This window comes from Lotus japonicus, chromosome 6, assembly GCF_012489685.1.
Source record: "Lotus japonicus ecotype B-129 chromosome 6, LjGifu_v1.2".
Taxonomy (NCBI): Eukaryota; Viridiplantae; Streptophyta; class Magnoliopsida; order Fabales; family Fabaceae; genus Lotus; species Lotus japonicus.
Window position 1 is genome coordinate 61,227,009 of NC_080046.1, and position 21,194 is coordinate 61,248,202.

General features: G+C 35.9%; 4 protein-coding genes and 1 long non-coding RNA gene across 5 annotated transcripts; 2 read left to right on the plus strand and 3 right to left on the minus strand.

The window, feature by feature from the left end:
- The first annotated feature begins 53 nt into the window (after positions 1-53).
- Positions 54-2,608, plus strand: LOC130726111 (uncharacterized). Its single transcript, XM_057577341.1, has 2 exons — positions 54-1,614; positions 1,956-2,608. Exons 1-2 carry the CDS (start codon positions 211-213, stop codon positions 2,292-2,294), a joined length of 1,743 nt encoding a protein of 580 aa, XP_057433324.1. The 5' UTR covers positions 54-210; the 3' UTR covers positions 2,295-2,608.
- Positions 2,609-3,373: 765 nt separating this feature from the next.
- Positions 3,374-4,490, plus strand: LOC130724607 (uncharacterized). Its single transcript, XR_009014578.1, has 2 exons — positions 3,374-3,463; positions 4,158-4,490. It is a non-coding gene; the product is annotated as an uncharacterized LOC130724607 (long non-coding RNA).
- Positions 4,491-5,268: 778 nt separating this feature from the next.
- On the minus strand, positions 5,269-7,595 carry LOC130724606 (autophagy-related protein 8A). Its single transcript, XM_057575879.1, has 6 exons — positions 7,417-7,595; positions 7,272-7,340; positions 6,826-6,881; positions 6,680-6,732; positions 5,680-5,798; positions 5,269-5,599 (listed from the first exon to the last, which is right to left on the minus strand). The coding sequence occupies exons 2-6, from the start codon at positions 7,309-7,311 to the stop codon at positions 5,505-5,507; spliced, it is 363 nt and encodes a 120-aa protein (XP_057431862.1). The 5' UTR covers positions 7,312-7,340; positions 7,417-7,595; the 3' UTR covers positions 5,269-5,504.
- A 10,569-nt stretch (positions 7,596-18,164) lies between these two features.
- On the minus strand, positions 18,165-18,461 carry LOC130725727 (protein S40-7-like). The gene has a single exon (XM_057576931.1). It carries the CDS (start codon positions 18,459-18,461, stop codon positions 18,165-18,167), a length of 297 nt encoding a protein of 98 aa, XP_057432914.1.
- An 898-nt stretch (positions 18,462-19,359) lies between these two features.
- Positions 19,360-20,906, minus strand: LOC130726650 (protein S40-5-like). Its single transcript, XM_057577954.1, has one exon. It carries the CDS (start codon positions 20,499-20,501, stop codon positions 20,037-20,039), a length of 465 nt encoding a protein of 154 aa, XP_057433937.1. The 5' UTR covers positions 20,502-20,906; the 3' UTR covers positions 19,360-20,036.
- Between the last annotated feature and the right edge of the window lie 288 nt (positions 20,907-21,194).

The window sequence follows — 21,194 nt, forward strand, 5'->3', positions numbered from 1 at the left end:
AATAATAATGAGTAACGTTTTGTTTCCACCCAAACCCAGCGTTTCAATACGTTGAGAGAAAAAGAGGATAAAAGCAGAGTGATGAGAAGAACATAACACTAACACGTGACGTGAGTTGAAAAAGAAAAAGCCCTGAAATGAATCGAGAGTGATAGTGAGTGAGTCTCATCTCATCCCATGCCATTGTAATCTCTGAATGCGATTCCCAAAATGGCGAAGCCAACCACTTCTCCGACGACGTCGTTTCCACCGATCAAGGCTGAGCAATACTCACACAGCCCAGTTCACTACGCCGTAGCAACAATGAACCACACCGTGCTTTCTAGAATCATCTCCTCTCTTCCCCGTTTACCCGACCCGAATCAAATCCACTCCGAATCCGATTCACTCGCTCAGGAACGAATCGCCGACCAAATCTCCGCCGTGCTCGACCGCCGCGATGTTCCGTTCCGGGAGACTCCTCTCCATCTTGCTGTCCGCCTCAACGACCTCTCCGCCGCACGCGCGATTGCTACTGCCGGAGCTGACATCTCGCTGCAGAATTCCGCTGGATGGAACCCCTTGCAGGAAGCGCTCTGCCGTAAGGCGTCTGATATCGCTGCTGTGCTTGTTCGCCTCCACCACCGCTCTGCCTGGGCGAAATGGCGCCGCCGTCTTCCTCGTCTGGTAGCCGTGCTGCGACGCATGCGGGATTTCTACATGGAGATCAGCTTTCATTTTGAAAGCTCTGTTATCCCCTTCGTCGGGAAGATCGCGCCGTCGGACACCTACAAAATCTGGAAGCGTGACGGAAACCTCCGCGCTGACACCACACTCGCGGGGTTTGATGGTCTCAAGATCCAGCGCGCTGATCAGAGCTTTCTCTTCCTCGGTGACGGCGACGGCGTTCACAACGTCCCATGCGGATCGCTGCTGGTGCTCAACCGCGACGACAAGAGAATCTTCGATGCGTTCGAGAATGCAGTAGGTCCGATGAGCGATTCCGATGCGGCGGGGTTCTGCGCCCAGACGAGTGTTTACCGGCCGGGAATGGACGTGACGAGGGCGGAGCTGGTGGGAAGGACGAATTGGAGGAGGCAAGAGAAGACGGAGAGTGTAGGGGAGTGGAAGGCCAAGGTGTACGAAATGCACAACGTTCTGTTCAGTTTCCGGTCACGGAAAGTCGTAGCCGGCGGGGAATCTGACGTGGCGGGGAGCGAGCAGGTGCTGCCGTTGGAACTCGATGAAGACGAAGACGGTTTTCTGGTGGCGGAGAATCCCAGCTTTGGAATTCCGGTGGGTGATTGCGACAAGAGAAGACACAGTAGCTTCGTTCGAGAAGATAGGGAGTGGGTCCCACAGGGGAGAAAAAGCGTGGACATGCCGCCAAGAAGGTCTACTTCAGCAGCGGTTAGAATGGCACCGGCACCGGCGCAACCGCAACCACCGCCGGCGACGAAGGACAAGGAGTATCTTAAAAGCTTGAGGCCGTCAGTGTGGCTGACGGAACAGTTCCCTTTGAAGACGGAGGAACTTCTGCCGTTACTGGACATTCTGGCTAACAAGGTGAAAGCAGTGAGGAGGATGAGGGAGTTGCTCACCACCAAGTTCCCGCCGGGAACTTTTCCGGTTAAGGTAAGGCTTCGCGGCCATGTTGACCGTTGCTTCCTATTTTTTTTAGTAGGCAAATGTTAGTTGTTAGTAATATTAGTAAATTAGACTATCTTCGGGGTTCGAGTTTCGACTCGAACCCAAAACTCGAACCCTGGACCTTCAACCTTCATATCACCCAACTCCGGACCGTTGTGTTGTGTGTCCCACAAACTGAACAGGAACCCTACAGATATGATTATTGGTCAAATTTAATAATTGAATTGATTTGATTGATGTGGGTTTTGCTAGATTCATGTGATTTGATTTGTGATCAGACAGTGATGGGAAGTTTGTGTTTTGGATGTTTTGGTTTGGTGGGGCAGGTGGCTATCCCGGTGGTCCCTACGGTGAGGGTGGTGATCACATTCACCAAGTTTGTGGAGCTGCAACCTGTGGAGCAATTCTACACGCCGTTATCAAGTCCCAGGCATTTGCTCAGTGTAGATGATGATCATCAGGAACCAGAAAGCCGACACCGTTCTTCATTCTCAGCCTCATCCATGTCTTGGCTGAGACGAAATAACAGCCAATCAGGGAGTAAGCAGCAGCATCAATTGGATTCAGATCCGTTTGCTATTCCTGCTGGGTATGCTTGGACTACTAGTGGGGATGATAGCTCCGGGAAATTGAAAAAGTCCAAGTCTATGAGAAGATCCAAGTGACAGAAGAAGCAGCATAACCAAGGGAGTACTACTACTCATGAAGTTGAAAGAATTCCATAGTGAGACATCAATTACTGTATCAGAATTTGTCCCCAAAGTTGCATCCATTATGTAGATATCTCCATATAATTTTGCTCTTCATTTTTTTAATTCAACCGGGGGATTTGAGATAATGGTGTTCATATAGGTTGGTTTTGCAGCAAATTGATTGACAGAGGGTACTTAGAACTGTCTTACTTTACTCAGATATTTGTTTCATATATAATCTGAACTACATAGAAATTTTAGCATATCATTTTCTATTTGTTGCTTTAGTGCTGGGTTTCATGCTAGTTTTTGGCTAGGTTACAATTTATTATTGCCAATGTCACCCATTCTAGTTTTGTGGCAGCATGAACACTTTTCAATTTTCATGATTGTACTTGTATGGGAGAATGATGTTTTTGTTGTAGCACAATACATTCAACAAGAGTACCGGTTAGGTCAAAAGGGTTACTCCTCATATGCAGTGGCAAGAAATGTTTGATGATTGTATCAAACAATGTAGAGATGAAACAACTGTTTATGACCCTCTTTATTTTGACTGTCAAACATAATTGTACTTTGTGGTATTCATTTGAATCAGGCTCCACTCACCTTTACTCTGTCTCCATACACAACATTCAGTCTCCCTAGAGTACACAAGACCTGTTATCTTTATTCCTTTCTTCCCATTCTTTGGACTAGGCTTTATCTTTTCCTCTTAAAGTTTCTGATTGTAACCCCTTTGAACCAGACCTCTGATTCCAATCAATTTAAAGGCTCTGTCCCCTTAAATCCTTGAATAAAAGCCTAACCGGATGATGTTATTTATTTAAGTACATTGCCTTCAAAGTGAAAAAAGGCATCTCTTTAACTTAGTCATTGAGTTTGGTGAATTGTGTTCTGTTACCTTCAAAGTGCGTGTTATTATTTTAATAAGAGAAATCCATACATTGATAGAAATGGACTAGTGCCAACATTATTAAACGTTAAATCCAAGGGTGAGCAAGGCTCAATCCAGTTGGTAATTTACAATGCTGGCCGAAGTATAACTCCTATATATATTCTAGTTAATTCATCTCCCCTACATATTCCATTTTAACTCCTCTTCGCCTGCATCTGGTTCCATCTGAACTGAGTCATTCGAGGTACTACCAATTCATATCTCTAACTCTGTGCATTGCTGTTTAAAGTATTTCAATGCACAATTGATATTGATAGTATATCAGTTTTCAGGGAAAGTACTGCTTCCCTTTATGTGTCCAATTATATAATTGAGCTACAAATTCATTGAAAATGTTCACGGTTAATAGTGTGTTTAGTTTTCAGTTAAGAGCACATTCAACTGATGCATTTATCTTTTCAAAGCAGTTTTTCCAAACCATCTTATTGGATTGAGAAAAACAGTAAAAAACACAATTACATCCAGACCGATAAATAAGGATGGAAATCACTTGTTCTCATTTTGTATCTCCGTCTCTGTCTCACCAATCATATTGTGTCATGTTAGTTTGAAAAAAGTGCATGAATATTAGATATGGGTAATTTTTTATAGAAGATCTTAATCCAATAAATAAGTAAACACACACTGGGCCTCATCTTGTTAATTTTTGTTGGAAGCCTTTAGCATGAAGAAGACAGAACTCATCAAACTCAAGAAAGGAAGATTAAACTTTATTTGTTGAATAAACAGACAGTATTTGTCATGTAGCAGTGGTTTACTGAGCCACTGTCTCCTTAAAATGAAAAACTTGAGATTATTGTAATCCTATTGTAACTAATCTAACAAAGGATTAATGAGTGGAATTCTTGTTTTATTCTATTCTTGGGCATGGCACCCAGAAACATGGCCAGCAAAGCACCAAGTTGGGCTGATCAGTGGGATGAAAGTAGTATCGATGTTATGGAAGATGATGGCGTTAGATCCCATAAAGACACCGGCAATAACAAGAATTGGGGTGCCAAGGGTGGGTTCACCAAAGTCAAAGCAGTTGCAATGATAGGACTACAAAAGATTAAAATTTATGTAAAATGGATCAAAAACCAGTTCAAGAGAAAGAGGAGTTTCAAATAATTGTGAGGATCCAACTCTACGGTGTTGTTTGGCAGGTGTAATAGAACATGATATACCATTCCCTATGTATTATTATAAATCGTTCTAGTTTTTCTTAATAATTCTCCTAATTGCTAAATGAAGCCTATTATATATTTTTTTTGTTTTCAAAATATTAATATATATGAATTATTAGAATGACCAGAAGAATTTATAAGATACACTCTAATCCCAATTATGGAGTTATAGATCAAAGTCAAACACCTGCATATAAATATATAATTCTTTTAAAGCTTACAAAAAGGTCATTCAGATTTTAAATCAATGATTCCATCACTGGGCTAATATTGTTTCAAAATTGAATGGCACTGTTGTAGTACCATTTTAAAATGGGAGGATACAGTCTATTGTTTAAAACTGACAATATTGCAAATTATAAAAGTTAGGAAACAGATAGGATAACCTTACTCACAGTAATGATATGATAATACATATGTATTTTTGGGTCAAATGGACAACCCTTTTAAGCAGCACCTACGAGCCATAGACCAAAAAAAGAAAAACACAGCATATACTACAGGCTACAGCCCATGATGGAGAGTTCAGAATTAAAATGTGTTCGTGAAAACATCTCCAACTTTTTCACCAAAATTTTCAGTTAACTTCATTTTTTAATCACAGTTATAACTTATAACTCAAGGAGTGTCAACAACACATTTTTTTCCTTGTCCAAAAGCCAATTTCCTATTTTTAAAATGCTCCTTTACAATTTTCAATTGGAAATTAGCCTTACTTTTTATCCAAATAGTCTTTATTCTGTAGAGTTTGTTCTAGTCTTAATGCAAGGGACACTTTACTACGAATATTTGCATCAATAATGCAATGTAATATTCACCCAAATTAGCATAAAGTAGATAATTTAACTGTAATCAAACAACCCATAATATTTTTGGTTACATAGGAAAACCGAAAATTTAAATACGTGGTAACCAAATCCAAATTCAATTGAAATTCATAACTCGAAGATAATGAGACCATAATAGAAATGCAGGATGAAAATTCTTAATAGGCCATGTGTTGACAGCAGAGGATTTACATATTAGGAAAGCTATGTACAGAGGCTGTCATGAATTTGCCTAGTGGGATCCAAAGGTGTTCTCTCCACTGTAAGTCATGTAAAGAAAGCCATCTTCATCCTTATTTTCCTCATAAACAGCAGACATCAATGAAGCTGCAACAACAAAGGATTTAGTTCAATACTACTCACTGCCAGAAGGAACAAAAACAACAATCGAATGACCGAACACTTACCAGTTGGAGGTAGAGTGTTTTTGATGAAAACAAAAATAGCCTTCTCTGCACTTAGCTTAATTCTTTTGCGGACAACATAAACAAACTGACCAACAGTCAAGTCAGCTGGGACAAGGTACCTACAGCACCACGAGAACAACAGAACCAAATGAGTAACCACTAATTAATAGAGTCAGATAAAGTATATGTATTTATCAAGATTAATATATCTAGCTCTTGATTGTTGAATATGCAACTAAAACCAAGTTTGGTCCTCTGAGTTTCAATACTCATATCTAACTCATACAATGTTCAAGACATGCTCAAAAAATATCAGTCTCATTCGGTGGTAGCATATTAATCAGATTCAGAACAATCCCTCATCCAAACATATCCATAACCATCACTATGTATAAGCCATATTACCCAAAATCCCTACCCAGCAAGTTGGTCTTAAATATTTAGCCAACCATATTTCTTGTTCAGTTAAATACTCTACAAACTAGACCATAACAAAGTCAAGCAGTAGTGCCCAAGGCTGAAGTGCTGGAGGCCAATTAACTGAGCCAATGCATTGAGACCAAAAATTCATGGCTGATTCAAATACTCTGCTCCACTCTGGTCAAATAGAATTTGCACCAAGATTATCATTTGTGCCTTCTGGCCTCACTTTGTTAAACGTTTTCGAATACCTTAATAAAATGAAGTTATGAAGCAGCACACACAAACTTCTTAGCAACTATGCTTCACAGCTTCAACAATGGTACAAAATCATCAAATCCTATTAGTAACTATCTGGCTACCAACATTTTACAAGAATATGATTATCACCCAGCATTTTATAGGAATGCCAAAGTATCAATTGAACACGGGTGTTACATTTCATACTTCACCACTATCACCACCGGTGACTCAGATAAAATTAAAACATTCCAAAATATTCACAAAAAGCATCAAGATACAAAAAGGGCAGCCAGGAAACTAATCACAAGGGCCAGAATAGCATAAGAAAACCACTTACTTCTTCTTATCAATGTCTGGAATATCAGTTCTGTCAGCTTTCTCCACAATCACCTACACACAATTGCCATAATTGAACAAATGAATTTTAACAAATAATAAACAAGGTCACAATCCATCTATATTCTATAGGAAGTACAGTCTTACAGGTATTCTATCAGGATACTTCTCCCTGATGCGACCAGATTCAGCTTGCCTTCTTTCTGTAAGCACCAATTTTTACACATGAAAACAGGTTTTAGACTCTCATCAGTGAAAAACTAACAAACTCCTGTGAACATAGAAACCACGTTCATTTTTTTTTTTTTTACATCGGAAAGATAAATTGTCACTACCAGTATGGAATCCATCCCTGGACCTCCCCTACCCAACCCATATGTCCCCAGCTCCTACCACTTGAGCTATCCTACGGAGACTACTTTCATTCCTCTATCCGCATAAATATATAAAAAAAAAAACTAAAAATCCAGCTTATCCATGATCGAAAAAGGAAACAAAAATTTAGAAAATAAAAGGCGTGGACTTTAAATCCGACCAATCAAAAGGTTTGGACTTTCGATGTAAACTAAACCAATTTATAGAAAGGTACTGACCCAGAGGATGTTGAAGCTTGAAAGAGGATTTGGCGGCCATGATGAAATCGGAAGATCGACGATTGGCCTCTGCAATTAGAAATTGAAGGAGGGTTAGGGTAGAGTATGAAATATGATTGAAGAAAGCAAGAGCAATTTCACAAACCTGAGAAAGAGGATCGATGATTGAAGTGGTGTGATGATGGAGTTGAAATTAGGGTTTGTTGTTGTTCTTATCTTGAATTGATTGTTGAGATTGAGTGGAACACGGAACGTCTACTTATACTTTCTGTAAACGCTCAGGATCACCTCTTTCGCAAGTTAGCTTCATTGATTGAACAAAAACAAATTCAATTTAGGAATTTAAGTTATATGAGGATCCTTTAAATAACCAAAAGATAAAAGCTTTTATGAATAAAAGGCATGATAAAGATAATAAATTTTGTAATAATCACTTTTTTATTTTCAAGTTTATTTAAATTAAGTAGATATTTGAAGATAGTTACTTTGAATTTGAATGTGATATATTGAGGTTAGGTGATAACTAGAAAAAAAAAAGATAGAAAACCTTTGGAATACCAACCTTGATTGTTTCAAAAAAAATAATCAATCCAAATTTAAATTTAAAGTAAATTGATACATATAATTGAACTAAGTTTGGCAAATCATCTTACCAAAATGCATTGGGTTAGAAGTCTCACATTGGCTAAAGATAGAGCATATATAGTCTTTATAAGGGTAGTGCAAACCTCAACTCTTAAGCTAGTTTTTGTGGTTAAGTATAGACCTTCAAATTTCTAATACATTAAAACTTTCAATTCATCATATTGTGACTTTCTAATACATTGAAACTTTCAATTCATCTTATGGGTGATCGATCAATCTATTACCCACAACATCATGTAGTTACACATTGGTTTTTGATGGGCCAATCTAGCTTGTACCTTATGTTCTTGGGGTCCACAATCTTGTACTGGCTAGGAGGGCCGCCTTGTAAGTTTCTGCATGCCACAACAACTAGGCCAACTGGCCCATAAGCAATTTAATTACTTCCTTCATCGGTGACCTTGTTTCTCATCATCCCAGTCATACACACATACACACACACTTTCTCTTGATGTACACAAACACACATAACCCCCTCACCCTCACCCTCTCTTTCAACTCTCAAATTTCTGTCTCCTTCCAGAGCTGTGTCTACCCGCCATAGAACATGGATCAGTTTCCTTCAACTTCTAAACAAGCAAGTCATTGTGAGCAGCCTTCAAGCTTGAAGAAGAGGTGCCTGAAAGCAGTGCAGGAACAAAGGTCCAGGTTCTATATACTAAAGAGGTGCATTATTATGTTACTGTGCTGGCAAAAGTACGAGCATTGAAAAACACACACACACACACACACACACACACACACACACACACACACACACACACTCTGTTTTGCTCTGCCTCTAGCCATTTTAATTTGTAGCATATGAACATGCACATTTAATTAAAAGGTAACCTTTGAGTTTTAGAGTCACATTTTGTATTATGATTTAAATCCGAGGGTGCTCTTGGTGTTGAATTTCATTGAAAGAGTTTAAGCATTGAAGGAAACTAGTGTAATATTGTATGAATGTTTCACATGAAACAACTAGAGATTAACATGTTTTTGGGTGTGCAAGAAGGTGAAAGAACAGACATTATTTCACATGAGGATAGCGACATATCGTGGCTATTTAGTACTAGTGCTATTTGGTAGGACTTGGGTGGAGAATAAGGTTTGGTTACTTTTTCTGACTACTTTGCCACTTTACATTTTATAAAGCTGTAGATTCAGCAAAGAATCTTTACCTTCTCCCACTATTATCCCATTACGGTTATTCAGCAATGACAACAATATCGTCTTGCATTTTTGGCTTTCAGCTCCAACATTTTATCATTAAGACCCTTGTTCCTCACAATTTCTACTGCCTTAGTTTTGATAATATTATGAGACAGAGAGCTAGAAACAGAGCATTGGTAGATCTATGACTATTACTATGAGATTCTCTAGTTGTTCAACTGATTAATCATTTAATTGAGGCCGTTATGCATGCTTAAAGCAAACAATATCAACTAATTTGCATTAAGAAAATGCTGAGGCAACAATACCCGCTTATAGTAATTAGATAATCCATCATATTTCTAGGGTCATCTTGTTGTTCCCGCATTTGAAAAAGAGGAAGAAGAACTTCGATTGAATGCTCTAAATTCACACCGTCAACGAATCTAAGCCGTCTGATCTTGATTGGATGCCTTAAATTATAAGATATTTCTATCTTAAATTGTAATATGAGCTGTCTGTAAGGTTAGTCTTGGTATTTGGTAAGCATTTAGGCTTTTGGATAGGATTGTAAAACAAACATGATAGTGTTTGAACATCTTCAATCGTGTTGCATATGCTTACCTTTATAATTCAGCTCAGCATAATCAAACTAAATAAAAAAGAATTCAGTTTCAAAACGAAACTAAAATTCTAGTAATTTACTTAACCTCAATTATGTCTTAGATTGATAACTTTCAGTATTTTTTTTGTACTAAGCACTCAATATTCTCCTTTTATAAAATCGGTTGCAACATAAAACCAAACACTCTACGCTTGAATGGTTAATAGGGAGGAGCTCATTATATATAACTAGTAATGCTACTTTTCATAACATTAACATTTTAAACCTAGCAGTCATGCTACTTCTCCTATGTCCAATAAGTTTAGAGTCTGCCTTGGAAGATGGCAGGGAGGATTTGTGAAGGATCTCGGCATGGTGTTGTCCTCATGGTTGAATTGTGGGCAAACTTTCCTAGGCTTTTATCAATGGCCTGGTCAACGAATTATAATGCTGTGTGGGTGGATGGTGGCTCCATGGTTGCTGTCACAGCAATTAACCAGTCATGTTCCCCAGCACCATTGTGCGGCTATCATTTATATGATTCAAAATTTATGGATATATAAAGATTGATTAGTCAAGCTAACTCATGTTTTGAGAGAAGGGAATCAAGTCGCGGATTGTGTAGACTAATATTTTCGGCAAATTTCTCATTTAGGCTACGTTTGGAGACGAAAATCAAAAGTAAGGATAAGCATAGAAAAAAACTAGAACCCCAAGAATTTTTCTGCGGTTTGGAAGGCTAAAAAAGATGGGAGAGTGAGAAGAAAATCCTCCTATTTTGTTTTCTACTCTTAGTTGCCAAGAAAATTGGGAAAAGATTTTTTTGCCACTTTATTTATTATAATAATAATAAATGTTAATAAATATTAAAAATAAAGAAAATTGTTTTTTTAACTCTATTTTTAATTTTTTTTAAATATTAAGTGTCTTGGTATTTATGTCATTTTATTATTTTTTTAATGCTATTCATGTCATTTTATTAATTTTGCTCACACTTTTCTTCCATCTTATTTTCTACTCATTTTCTTTCTTTCCTCCCCTTTCTTATTTGTCATTTTCTTTCTTCTCACTTTTCTCCTTAAACCAAACAAAATGTTAGAGTGAGCAATTTTTTTTTTTTTTTATGATATGTGTGAGACTTCTTTTTCCCTGTGGCTTTATAGGTTAGCTAGCTTGGGCTTTAGCCCTCCCTACCAAAAAAAGTTTAGAATGAACTTGATGCAATCTCAACAAGTTTAGATTATTTTAGTAAGGACAATCACAACTTACTATGAATAATAATTATATCTTCACACCTCATTTTTTAGGTGTGGAGAGGTGGAAGAAGGAGAGATAGAAAGAAAAAAGATAGAAAGTAAAGAAGTGATAGATGATTTGATTAATAGAGAAAAGAGAAATAAATAGAAATGAAGGTGAAAAAGAAGTGGAGTCGTGGAGATGTATGTATATATCATAACTCTAATATATATGAATTTTGATTGAACAAATGTTTTTTTGGTAGAGATTGAACAAATGTTTAAATTGCAACCCTTTGTCCCAAAAGAAAGAGTGAAATTTTAATTAGTCAAACTGTTGGGAAGGAAAGTGGAAGAGAAATATAGAGCAAGGTTCACATAGCAGATATAGTAGCAGAAAAGAAAATTACAGTTCATGTCATCAACGCGTTCCATTCCTAAAGTAAAACTTGTGCATATATACAAATTAAATCTTCCCCCACATTTAAGGGCATTGCTCGCGGAGAGACTACAGGCAAGTTGTCACAGGCCCCAGGCATGCTGGGAACTAATTAACACTGTGTCTGCTCTTGTTCTACCACACAAACCAATTCATGTCGAGCAATGTAGGACCACAATTATATCCATCAAATGAAATGAGTACTGTTAAACAACCCATCACAACCAGTCATTTATAATTTCCCCCCTCTATTGTTACTTTGTTAGTTCTATGTCTATATCTATGCTGGATCTTAGTAACATTTTTATTTATTAAATAGTTTCAATAGTTTTCCCCCACACACATGATTCAATAGTTTGATTTTAGTAACATTTTTGTTTATTAATTTATCACATAGTCATAATTTTCTGTCAAAAAAAGTTAAATCCAAAAATAAGAATATAATGAAGATGTTTTTCTTAAAAAGACTTGCTTCTAAGTTGTTTTTGTAAGTTGAATTATGGGTGCACATGGCCGGGTCAACCCAATGAATCAATCCAATCCAATCCGATCAAATGGTAAAAATGCGGGTTGGATTGAGAAAACGGGTCAATCGGATGGATTTTATTACGATCCAATCATGTTTGGATCGGATATCGGATATCGGATTCCATAATAATCCATCCAACCCAACCCGAAATCCAATCATATAATAATAATATATTATTGAATATAAATTTATAATAATTTTAATTTTTACCTAACCTACTAGTATGGTATGTAATTTATGGAGACTTGGAGTCCTACTATTTGAGTGATTTTTAGGAGACTTTGAGACTAATTTGTTAGTAATTACTTGTCATATTTAAAGACTTGAAGTACTAGTTTAGTTATGTGTTGTTGTATAGATGTGTGTAGACGGTAGTTATAAACTTATGATGTAATTGCATGTTAGAGACTTGAAGTACTTGTTTTTCAATATTTTCATTATTTCAAATTTATTTTTATTTTAATATAGCGAACCAATCAATCCATCCTAACCAACCTGAAGATTGTCGGATTGGGTTGGTTCGGGTTCGTAGGTGAAAATTCACGAAATCCAACCCAACCCAACCCAAACAGTTTTGATCGGTTCGGGTATTGATTAGCCTGAAAATCCATCTAACCCAACCCATGTGCAACCCTAAGTTGAATTCCAAACTCTGTTATATGAGCCATTATGGTTCATGTAAAATGACTCTGACGCTCGAGCTAGTAAGTGATCAAACAAAGTAAAGGTATAATTATATTATAGCACCCCAATTTTGTCGAGTGATCTCTTCATAGATTAGATTTTTACTGAATTTGTTAATATCCTTTTACAGAAAATAGATTAACCAGACCTGAGGTTTGAGAAAATTTATTTGGCCTAGTGATTTTGGCCTTTGATATAGACGTGTAACTTTAACCTAGAATTGATCATTAAATAATTATATGTGGACATATAATTTCTAGCAGACATTCAATAGATTTAACGATTGCAAATATTAGAAGGTGTTAAAAACCTCCACTAAATGACATCTCAATTGAATGTGACTATATAAATCATATTACAAAACAAGCATGCTATTAGTGTGCATAGTTTTCATGTGAACATGAAATGAATAAGTTGGCCTCTCTTGAATGATGTCCACACACATACTTTCATGTGAGCTTCCTTTTATGGATTCACGCCGAAAGATTGTTTTCCTTTTTTAACTAACACCACTTACATTTATCTATCTCTGCCTTTGAATGTGGAAGAAAGTGGTGAATGAATCAATCCAGCAGGCTTAATTGCACATGAGAAATCCCCAATTTTGGTTCCAAATATAAGTTGTTAGTTGAATGCAAAATTAACCAACACAAGGCACGCTCAATCAAAACATACCAACCACAAACTTAACTTTCCAAAAGCTATTTGAATTTCAAAATGTGGTTGGCAAACAGCAACCAAACTTATCCTGTGAGCTCATAAATACACAACCTGGTAACCTAAACCCAACATCTTGTCTCCCTGCACCACCTTCTCTAGGAGTAGTAGTAGTAGTAATTCAAATTATGCTTTTCTCCAATTCCACACTATGAAAATTTAATGTCCTCACTTCCTATTCGTTGTTTGGTTGTTGATAAATTAAATGCCACCATATTTAAGACTCTGCATCAATGTCTCTGTGTTGGTCCCTCCTCTCTCACCCACACCCTTTAACTTTGAAGAAGAATCTCACAGAACAACAACATATTTACTTCAACAAAATATGCCACCTTCTTCCACCATTTTTCTGTTTCTTGATTCTTCATAGCTATAATCTAATCACGTTCTGCTTTAATTTCCCCATTCTTCTTTGTGTGTGTATTATTTTCTTGTCACAGGAACTTGATGGCTAGCTCTATATTGAGGTGGTTGTTCAGAACTCAAACATAGTATTAAGGACCTGAGATATTGGTACGGTTCAATCAGAAGGCAGTGTTTTATGATCCTAAAGCTCTCTTATTTGATTGAGCCGTGCCAATATCACAGGTACAACATGTCTTCTTTAGCAATCTGCAGCACATTACATTGAAGGTTGTTCCTCTGCTTTTCAATTTTTCATACATTATGTATTTTTAGTTCCTGATTACTAGTAATTGAGGCTTTTCAGTTTTCTCCTGCAGATGATCATTCCAGATGTTCATGCACATTTGATTTTCAATTGAAAATCATCTCTATGGCATTGAAATTTCCAATTTCAAATTCCAAAAATCTCAACGTGAAAGAGGCTCTGAGACTCACACATGACATTCAGTTGGATTCAACTGAAAGCCAAACATGCATTCATCCATTATTTCAACTTAGTCCATGTGAAACTTTGTGTGTGTGTCCCAGGTATGATGATCATTCATTTCCTAGCAATGGAATAATAAGAAATGAATATGGTAAGGTGGGTAGGAAAATTTGCTTTACTTTAATTTTCTTTTTTTCTTTTTATGGGTGGTAGGGACTTAATTAAAGTGACAAAATAAATCTATCTTTACGTTTATTTTGCTTCTATGTGAAGTTCCATCTCTTTTTTTTGACAACCTAGTAATATAGTAGGTAGCAAGATCCCATCTTTCTCTTGCCTTTTGTGAACAGAGCATTTCCTGATAAACACATGCATCTGCTTCTTTTATTGAAAAGCATTTACCTTATCATCAGGGGCCTAGATTAAAATTGATGTAATTTGGTGGTCCAACATTTCTTAACTAGGGAACACAACATTTTCAGTAGATCATATTATGTTTGATTAAGTAATCTCGTCTCTGTAAACTATTTGATTGATTAAGCATGTAAAAAATGTTGTTTATTACGTTTTTCAAGTAGTAATTTTTTAAAGGCTTAAATATGTTGGGGGCCCCTATAAAATAGGGGTCCTTTGGTTTAAGCCCCTACAAAATTTTTTCTTGGGAATAAGCCCCTAATGAGAAAATAATATATAGTGATAAGCCCCTGCCGTCAACTTCCGTTAAAAAATATATGAGTCAGCAAACGGAGCTGACGTGGACCTTTGCCACCTCATCAAGTGGGCCCACAAGCTGCTGACGTGGAAATGAGAAGAGAAATATGAAAATGCCAAATGTGGGATTTGAACCCAAGACCTAGAACATAATGGGCAACATCCTTCCCACTAGGCTACAAGCTGCATCATTAGTATAAGTGCAAAATTTAATATATATCTTATTTAAACTGAAGCTGCTAATATTTCAACCAAAAATTTAAAAATGTCCTAAGCATGATTTGAACCCAAAACATAGAGGTTCATGGAGGAGGCTCTAACCACTAAGTCAATGCCTAATTTATGCATGTATTTTTAGCGCAAAACTAAATATATATTTAAAAACAAACTGATAATGCTAAATAAATTTGATGTGGTAGATCTAAAAATTACATTTTTAGGCTCTTAGACGCTCTTATATAATGTATCAATTTGAAACAAAATAAAATATTAAATGTAAATAGAAAAACATATTTACAAAACTTTAAAACGTAAAAAAGTTAAATCTTACAAATTTATTAGAGTTCATATATTGACTTTTTTTAAGTACTAATGAGTATATATACTGAAAGAACAAAATAATAGTTTTTTATGATTTAAGTGGGGTTGAATTCTTGTTTTTTTTTTACATAATATATATATATATATATATATATATATATTGTTGTGCGCATGAATAACAAAATGAGCCAGTGGCTCAATTGTAAGGACATTGAGTATGATCCTCCATTTATGGTGTTCGAATCCTGATTATGGTGTTTTTAAAAAAAATTGTTAGTTTAAATGAGATATATATCAAATTTTGCACTTGTATTAAAGATGCAGCTTGTAGCCTAGTGGGAAGGATGTTGCCCATTATGCTCTAGGTCTTGGGTTCAAATCCCACATTTGACATTTTCATATTTCTCTTCTCATTTCCACGTCAACAGCTTGTGGGCCCACTTGATGAGGTGGCAAAGGTCCACGTCAGCTCCGTTTGCTGACTCATATATTTTTTAACGGAAGTTGACGGCAGGGGCTTATCACTATATATTATTTTCTCATTAGGGGCTTATTCCCAAGAAAAAATTTTGTAGGGGCTTAAACCAAAGGAACCCTATTTTATAGGGGCCTCCAACATATTTAAGCCTTTTTTAAAATATTATTGTGAGGGATGGCAATGGGTAGGGTTTGGGTAGGGTACAATAGTACTCATTCCCGTACTCGCGTTTTCAAAAGATACCCGTATTCGTCCCCATATCCGCGTGGGTAGCAATTTGAATGCCCGTCCCCGTACCCTCTGAGTACCTATATGCCCGTACCCGTGCCCATTACCCACAATTTAGTTAACGAAAAATATAATTTTCATTCTCCAAAAGAAAATAATATATAACTACTATTATATATAAAATAAAGAGCATTAATTAAAAATACAAAAGACTATCTAAATATTTAATATGTAAAACCATTCATTTTTAAAAGAGTAACTTAAAAACTTACTTTAATTTAGTTTGTTGAAATATATATATATATATATATATATATATATATATATTTTAAAGTGTGTATATATAATAAAAATAATTAATAAAGTATGTGCGGGTATGGGGCGGGTTGGGTACTATACTACCCATACTCGCACCCGTATCCACTAATTTTTGCGGGTAATTACCCATACCCAACCTCATACTCATCTAGCGGGTTTTTACCGTACCCATTATGAGTATTTTGAGCGGGTACCCAATGGGTCCGAGACTCATTGCCATCTCAGTGGGACCCATTGCCATCTCAGTGAGGAGAATATTTTCAACTATACAATGTTTTATTCAAAATTCTTGACAAAAAAAGTAAGATATTTAAGTGCTCTTTATTCATGTGCTATTCATTAACACTCATGCAATAAATGTTTATTTGGTCCTTCCTTTTAAATTTAAATAATAAATATAAAAATCACGTTTTAAATAAATTTTGTAAAAGGGGGCAAACACTCATTGACCTTGAATATATTTGCGCCTCTGTTTCAAAAAAAAAAAACTCTATTTGCATCTGATTATTTCAAAATAATTAATGTTAATTTAGTAGTTATGTGCAAAGTAGGGATGACTATAGATATTGAGGTTATAATCCAAAGAATTTATTTAAAAGAAGTACTTCAACCCAATATAAGGAGAAATAAAAGCAAGAAAAATACAACACAAAATTTCACATAAGAAAGATAACCTCCTTGGAGACGAGACTTTAAAAATAATGTCTCATTAAAATTTTACTAGGAAAATCCTCTTGAAAAAAAACTAATGAAGGAAAAACAGGACAAAATTTAAAAAGCCTAAGAGGAGGTGAGGTACTTGAGCACCCCCTAGATATGTATATAATATATCAATCTGTACAATATGGAGGCTTATATTGGTATAATACCAACATAAGTGTCGTACTATGCAAAACTTGAAAATAAGGTGAATTATGTTTTTATACCTATAGAATTGAATTATTGGTTTTGAGCATTTGAAAAAAAAAAACTTAAATTCATCTCAAATTTATGAAAATATCCATGTTTTGGTATCTAGAAAATCAATACTTAAAAAAAGTTTTTTTAAATGATTATTATTTTTTTACTAAATTTCAGTTGTTAAAATTGTATTTCCAGTCATAGAATTTTGGTTTTAGTCCCTCACACTTTTTTAGGGACTCAAATATATATATTTTCAAAACTTGGAAATATATTTTGAAAAAAAAATTGATGGACCAAAATTAATAATTCACTATTTTATGGGGACAAAAACATATTTAACCCATGAAAATAACAAGTAGTGATGACAATTTTAATCTTACTATTGAGATTTAGTGAAGACGACTCCATTTGGGGCTTTGATCTTGAGATTTTTTTTTTCTATACGGATGCGAATTGGGATATAAATCTTCACAATATAAATATAAGGATGAGATAAGAATGTACTCCATTTCTAAGAGTGAAAATACTAGGGGCTCGTGACCTAACTCGTTAAGGGTTTGATCTGACCCGACCCATTTATTAAATAGACAATGTTCATTTTTTTTTGGTCAATACAATGTTCATATTTTTTACAAAATATGTTTAACTAAATAGGTTGGGCTTAGACTTAAACAAACAAGTTTGCATGGCTTATAGTCCAGCATGTATGAACATACACTAAGTTGGGTCATAAATAAAAAACACTAAGCTATATATATATATTGTACATACAAATCTTCCATACTGATATTGATATATACACAATATATATGAAGCCAACACTAATTTTAAATTTGAAGTTTATAAGAAGATTATGGTAGTGACTACTCCACTAATTAAGTACTAACTAATTACTACTCTATGAAGCCAGTTTTTTTCCAAACATCATTCCTGAATTTAGTAAGATCTCTCCCTTTGAGTGTCCTCCCCTTCCCTTCAGTCACAGAGGAAGATGAAATGTGGCTCCTTGCGAGCTTCCTAGCAATGTATTCATGTGGAGGAACCGTATCATCTTCTTCCTCATCATTGCTTGACGCCTTCATGGATTTCTCTTTTGAGCCAGGGATGTCAATTGGTGCTGAGGTGGATGCTGTATTAGCCTTTGTTTTCATTTTTCCCTTCTCGTGATCCTTACTGCTTTTGCTTGACATATTGATGCTTGCTGAAACTCTTCCACCACCTAATGGTGCTGTGGTTGCCTAATGAGATAAAATTGACTTTTTCCTTATTCTTGGGAACCTCCCTTACTTTTGCTTCAATACCCCCCTCTTCACCAAGGGATGTCAACATTCTTTCTAACATAGTCTTCAAGTACAAAAGTGAGCATATGTTTCCGCTAGTCCACTATCTTTTTATAGTGTGTAACATTTATTACATTATAAAATTTATGGTGTTCTAAGTCATAATGTCATTATTTTCATAATCACGTTTCTTTGATGCCATTATTACCATGTCATGTTTCTTTAACTTGGGCGTGATCTTATAACTAATCAGCCGAGTGATCATTGATGAGAGAATATATATTCACAAAATTCTAGAAGACTAAGATCGCGGCGATCCAACGGCCTAATAAGTCCACATCTCATGTAGGAACACCCTCCAAAAGGAAATAGGATTTTTCAAGGCAAAAATGCAAATCAAAATTCACAAATTAAAGTTGTGATTAACCTCTTACTGAATTACCAACCAGCACAAAGGAAGAAGGGTAGGACATTAGAAACCATAATCTCATAATGGTACATGAATTAAAAAAAAAAATTGTGGAGGGGAGGGGGAGGAGAAAAAGCCTATAGTGGCTGCAAATGTATTATTGTTTGAACTGGCCTGGCAAAGTGGCTATAAAAAGTGAGGGCCAAAATATGGGGCTTGGTGGGCTGTTACGGGCGTGGCCCATGGGCTAATTTAACACCTCTACTTTTCCCAAAGATATCCTGCATTCCCAATTAAACATTAGCCATTTTGAAGCCTCCCAAATCCGCCTCAAAATGAGTCATTCTGATTTGTGTCGGCAAAAGGGAGATATTGTCCATGAGACAACATGTTCTCTAAACTAGAGTTATCAATGCTTAACTTTTTACAATAAGTTCTTCAAGAAAGGATTACCCAAGTTTTTTGTTCTTCCTCTTTCCCCCATATTCGAACAGGATCAAGAAGGAATGCATGGCATTATGCTCTTTTAACTTTATAGTTTATTCTTTCTTTATACCATATTGGTGGTGGCCCCTAATTCTAATGAAAAAAGGATGTCAGTCAGATTCATCATTTTGAAAAAGAAATTTTTGTGCTGGTCTGTTTTGCTTATTAAATCTACAATCTAAAGTTCATTGAGTTTAAATAAAAGTAGACATTAAAGCAAGGGATTATATTTGAATAATCATAATAACCAATAGTAACATAAAATTACATGTTGCATGGATTAAAATAGGCTTGTTTCATAACAAAAATATACTAGAAATCCACTCAAAAGTTTCAGATTTGCCCCCTTTTTTCCCAGAAAAACTTAGAACAAAAAACACAAAGAACAAAACAAACAATGCAGCTCTGGTTTCATACCAGCAAGATTCAACATTCCATACATAATATGCCATATATTGCTGAGAAAAATCAAAACAAAAAGATGGCATGGGATCACAATGATGGATGATTTGATTGTGATGACAAAACTTGATGTTATATGATGGAAGATGGTTATGGTTGTGACTACTCCACTATGCACTAAGTAACAACTACTCTATGAAGCCAGTTTTGGTCAAAACAGCATTCCTCACTTTGCTAAGATCTCTGCCTTTCAGGGTCCTTCCCATTCCCTCACACACAGAGAAAGATGAAATCTGGCTCCTTGCAAGCTTCCTAGCAAGCCATTCATGTGGAGGAACCATATCATCATCATCCTCATCATCACCTTCATCACCGTTGTGGCTTACACCACCATCCCTTGAACCCTTCATGCAATTTTTCCCGTAAACTTTTGACCAGTCAGGAATGTCCACAGGTGCTGAAGATTTGTGAGCCAAAGGGGAATCAGAAGTGGATGATGTTTTAGCCCTTGGAAAATTTCTTGTGATTTTTGGGCCAAAATCATTCCTTTCCTTGGCTACAACACCCCACAGATCTTCATCGAAATCTCTTTCCTCCCTTGTTCCGCCACCAAAACCTTTGCTTTTGCTCAGAAAGACACCTTGATCTGCCATTGATGCTTGCTGCAACACCTAGATGGAATGGATGAAGTGGCTTATGAAAAATAAAAGCAGATGAGTGTTTGGGGAATGAGCTATAAGTGGTGATGACAGAGTTTCCTATTTCAGTATATATAGATACAGATAGCTGAAACTCTTCCACCTAATGTACTGGGGTGGCTAATGAGATAAAATGGACTTTTTCCTTGTCCTTGGGAATCAAAAAGCAGAAAAGAAGTGTAAGAGAATAATATCAGGAATCTCCCTTGCTTTTCTTTCAATACCCTATCCTTACCTAGCCAGGTCAAATTACTTTCTTAATCAGTCTCATTTCTCCTAGCTTGAAACTCTTTTATAGTGTCCAACGTTTATTACGTTATAAAATAAATTCTAGAAAAGAAAATAGGACTTTGAAAATAAAAAACTAGAATCACATAATGTTAAAATATGAAAAGAGTAATGATAGACATGCATCTTGTGATAGATGCTCATTAGATATACACATTTATGATGATTTTTAACCTCATAACAGAGTTTCACAAATGTATATATCTAATTAATATGAATATCTACTATGAAATGTAGAGTATATCTATCTATCATTATTATATACTACAATTTAAGAAGAAAGCTTTTTGTAGAGGGGAGTGGAGGAGAAAAAGCCTATAGTGGCAGCAAAAGTATTATTGTTTTGCCTGGCCCAGCAAA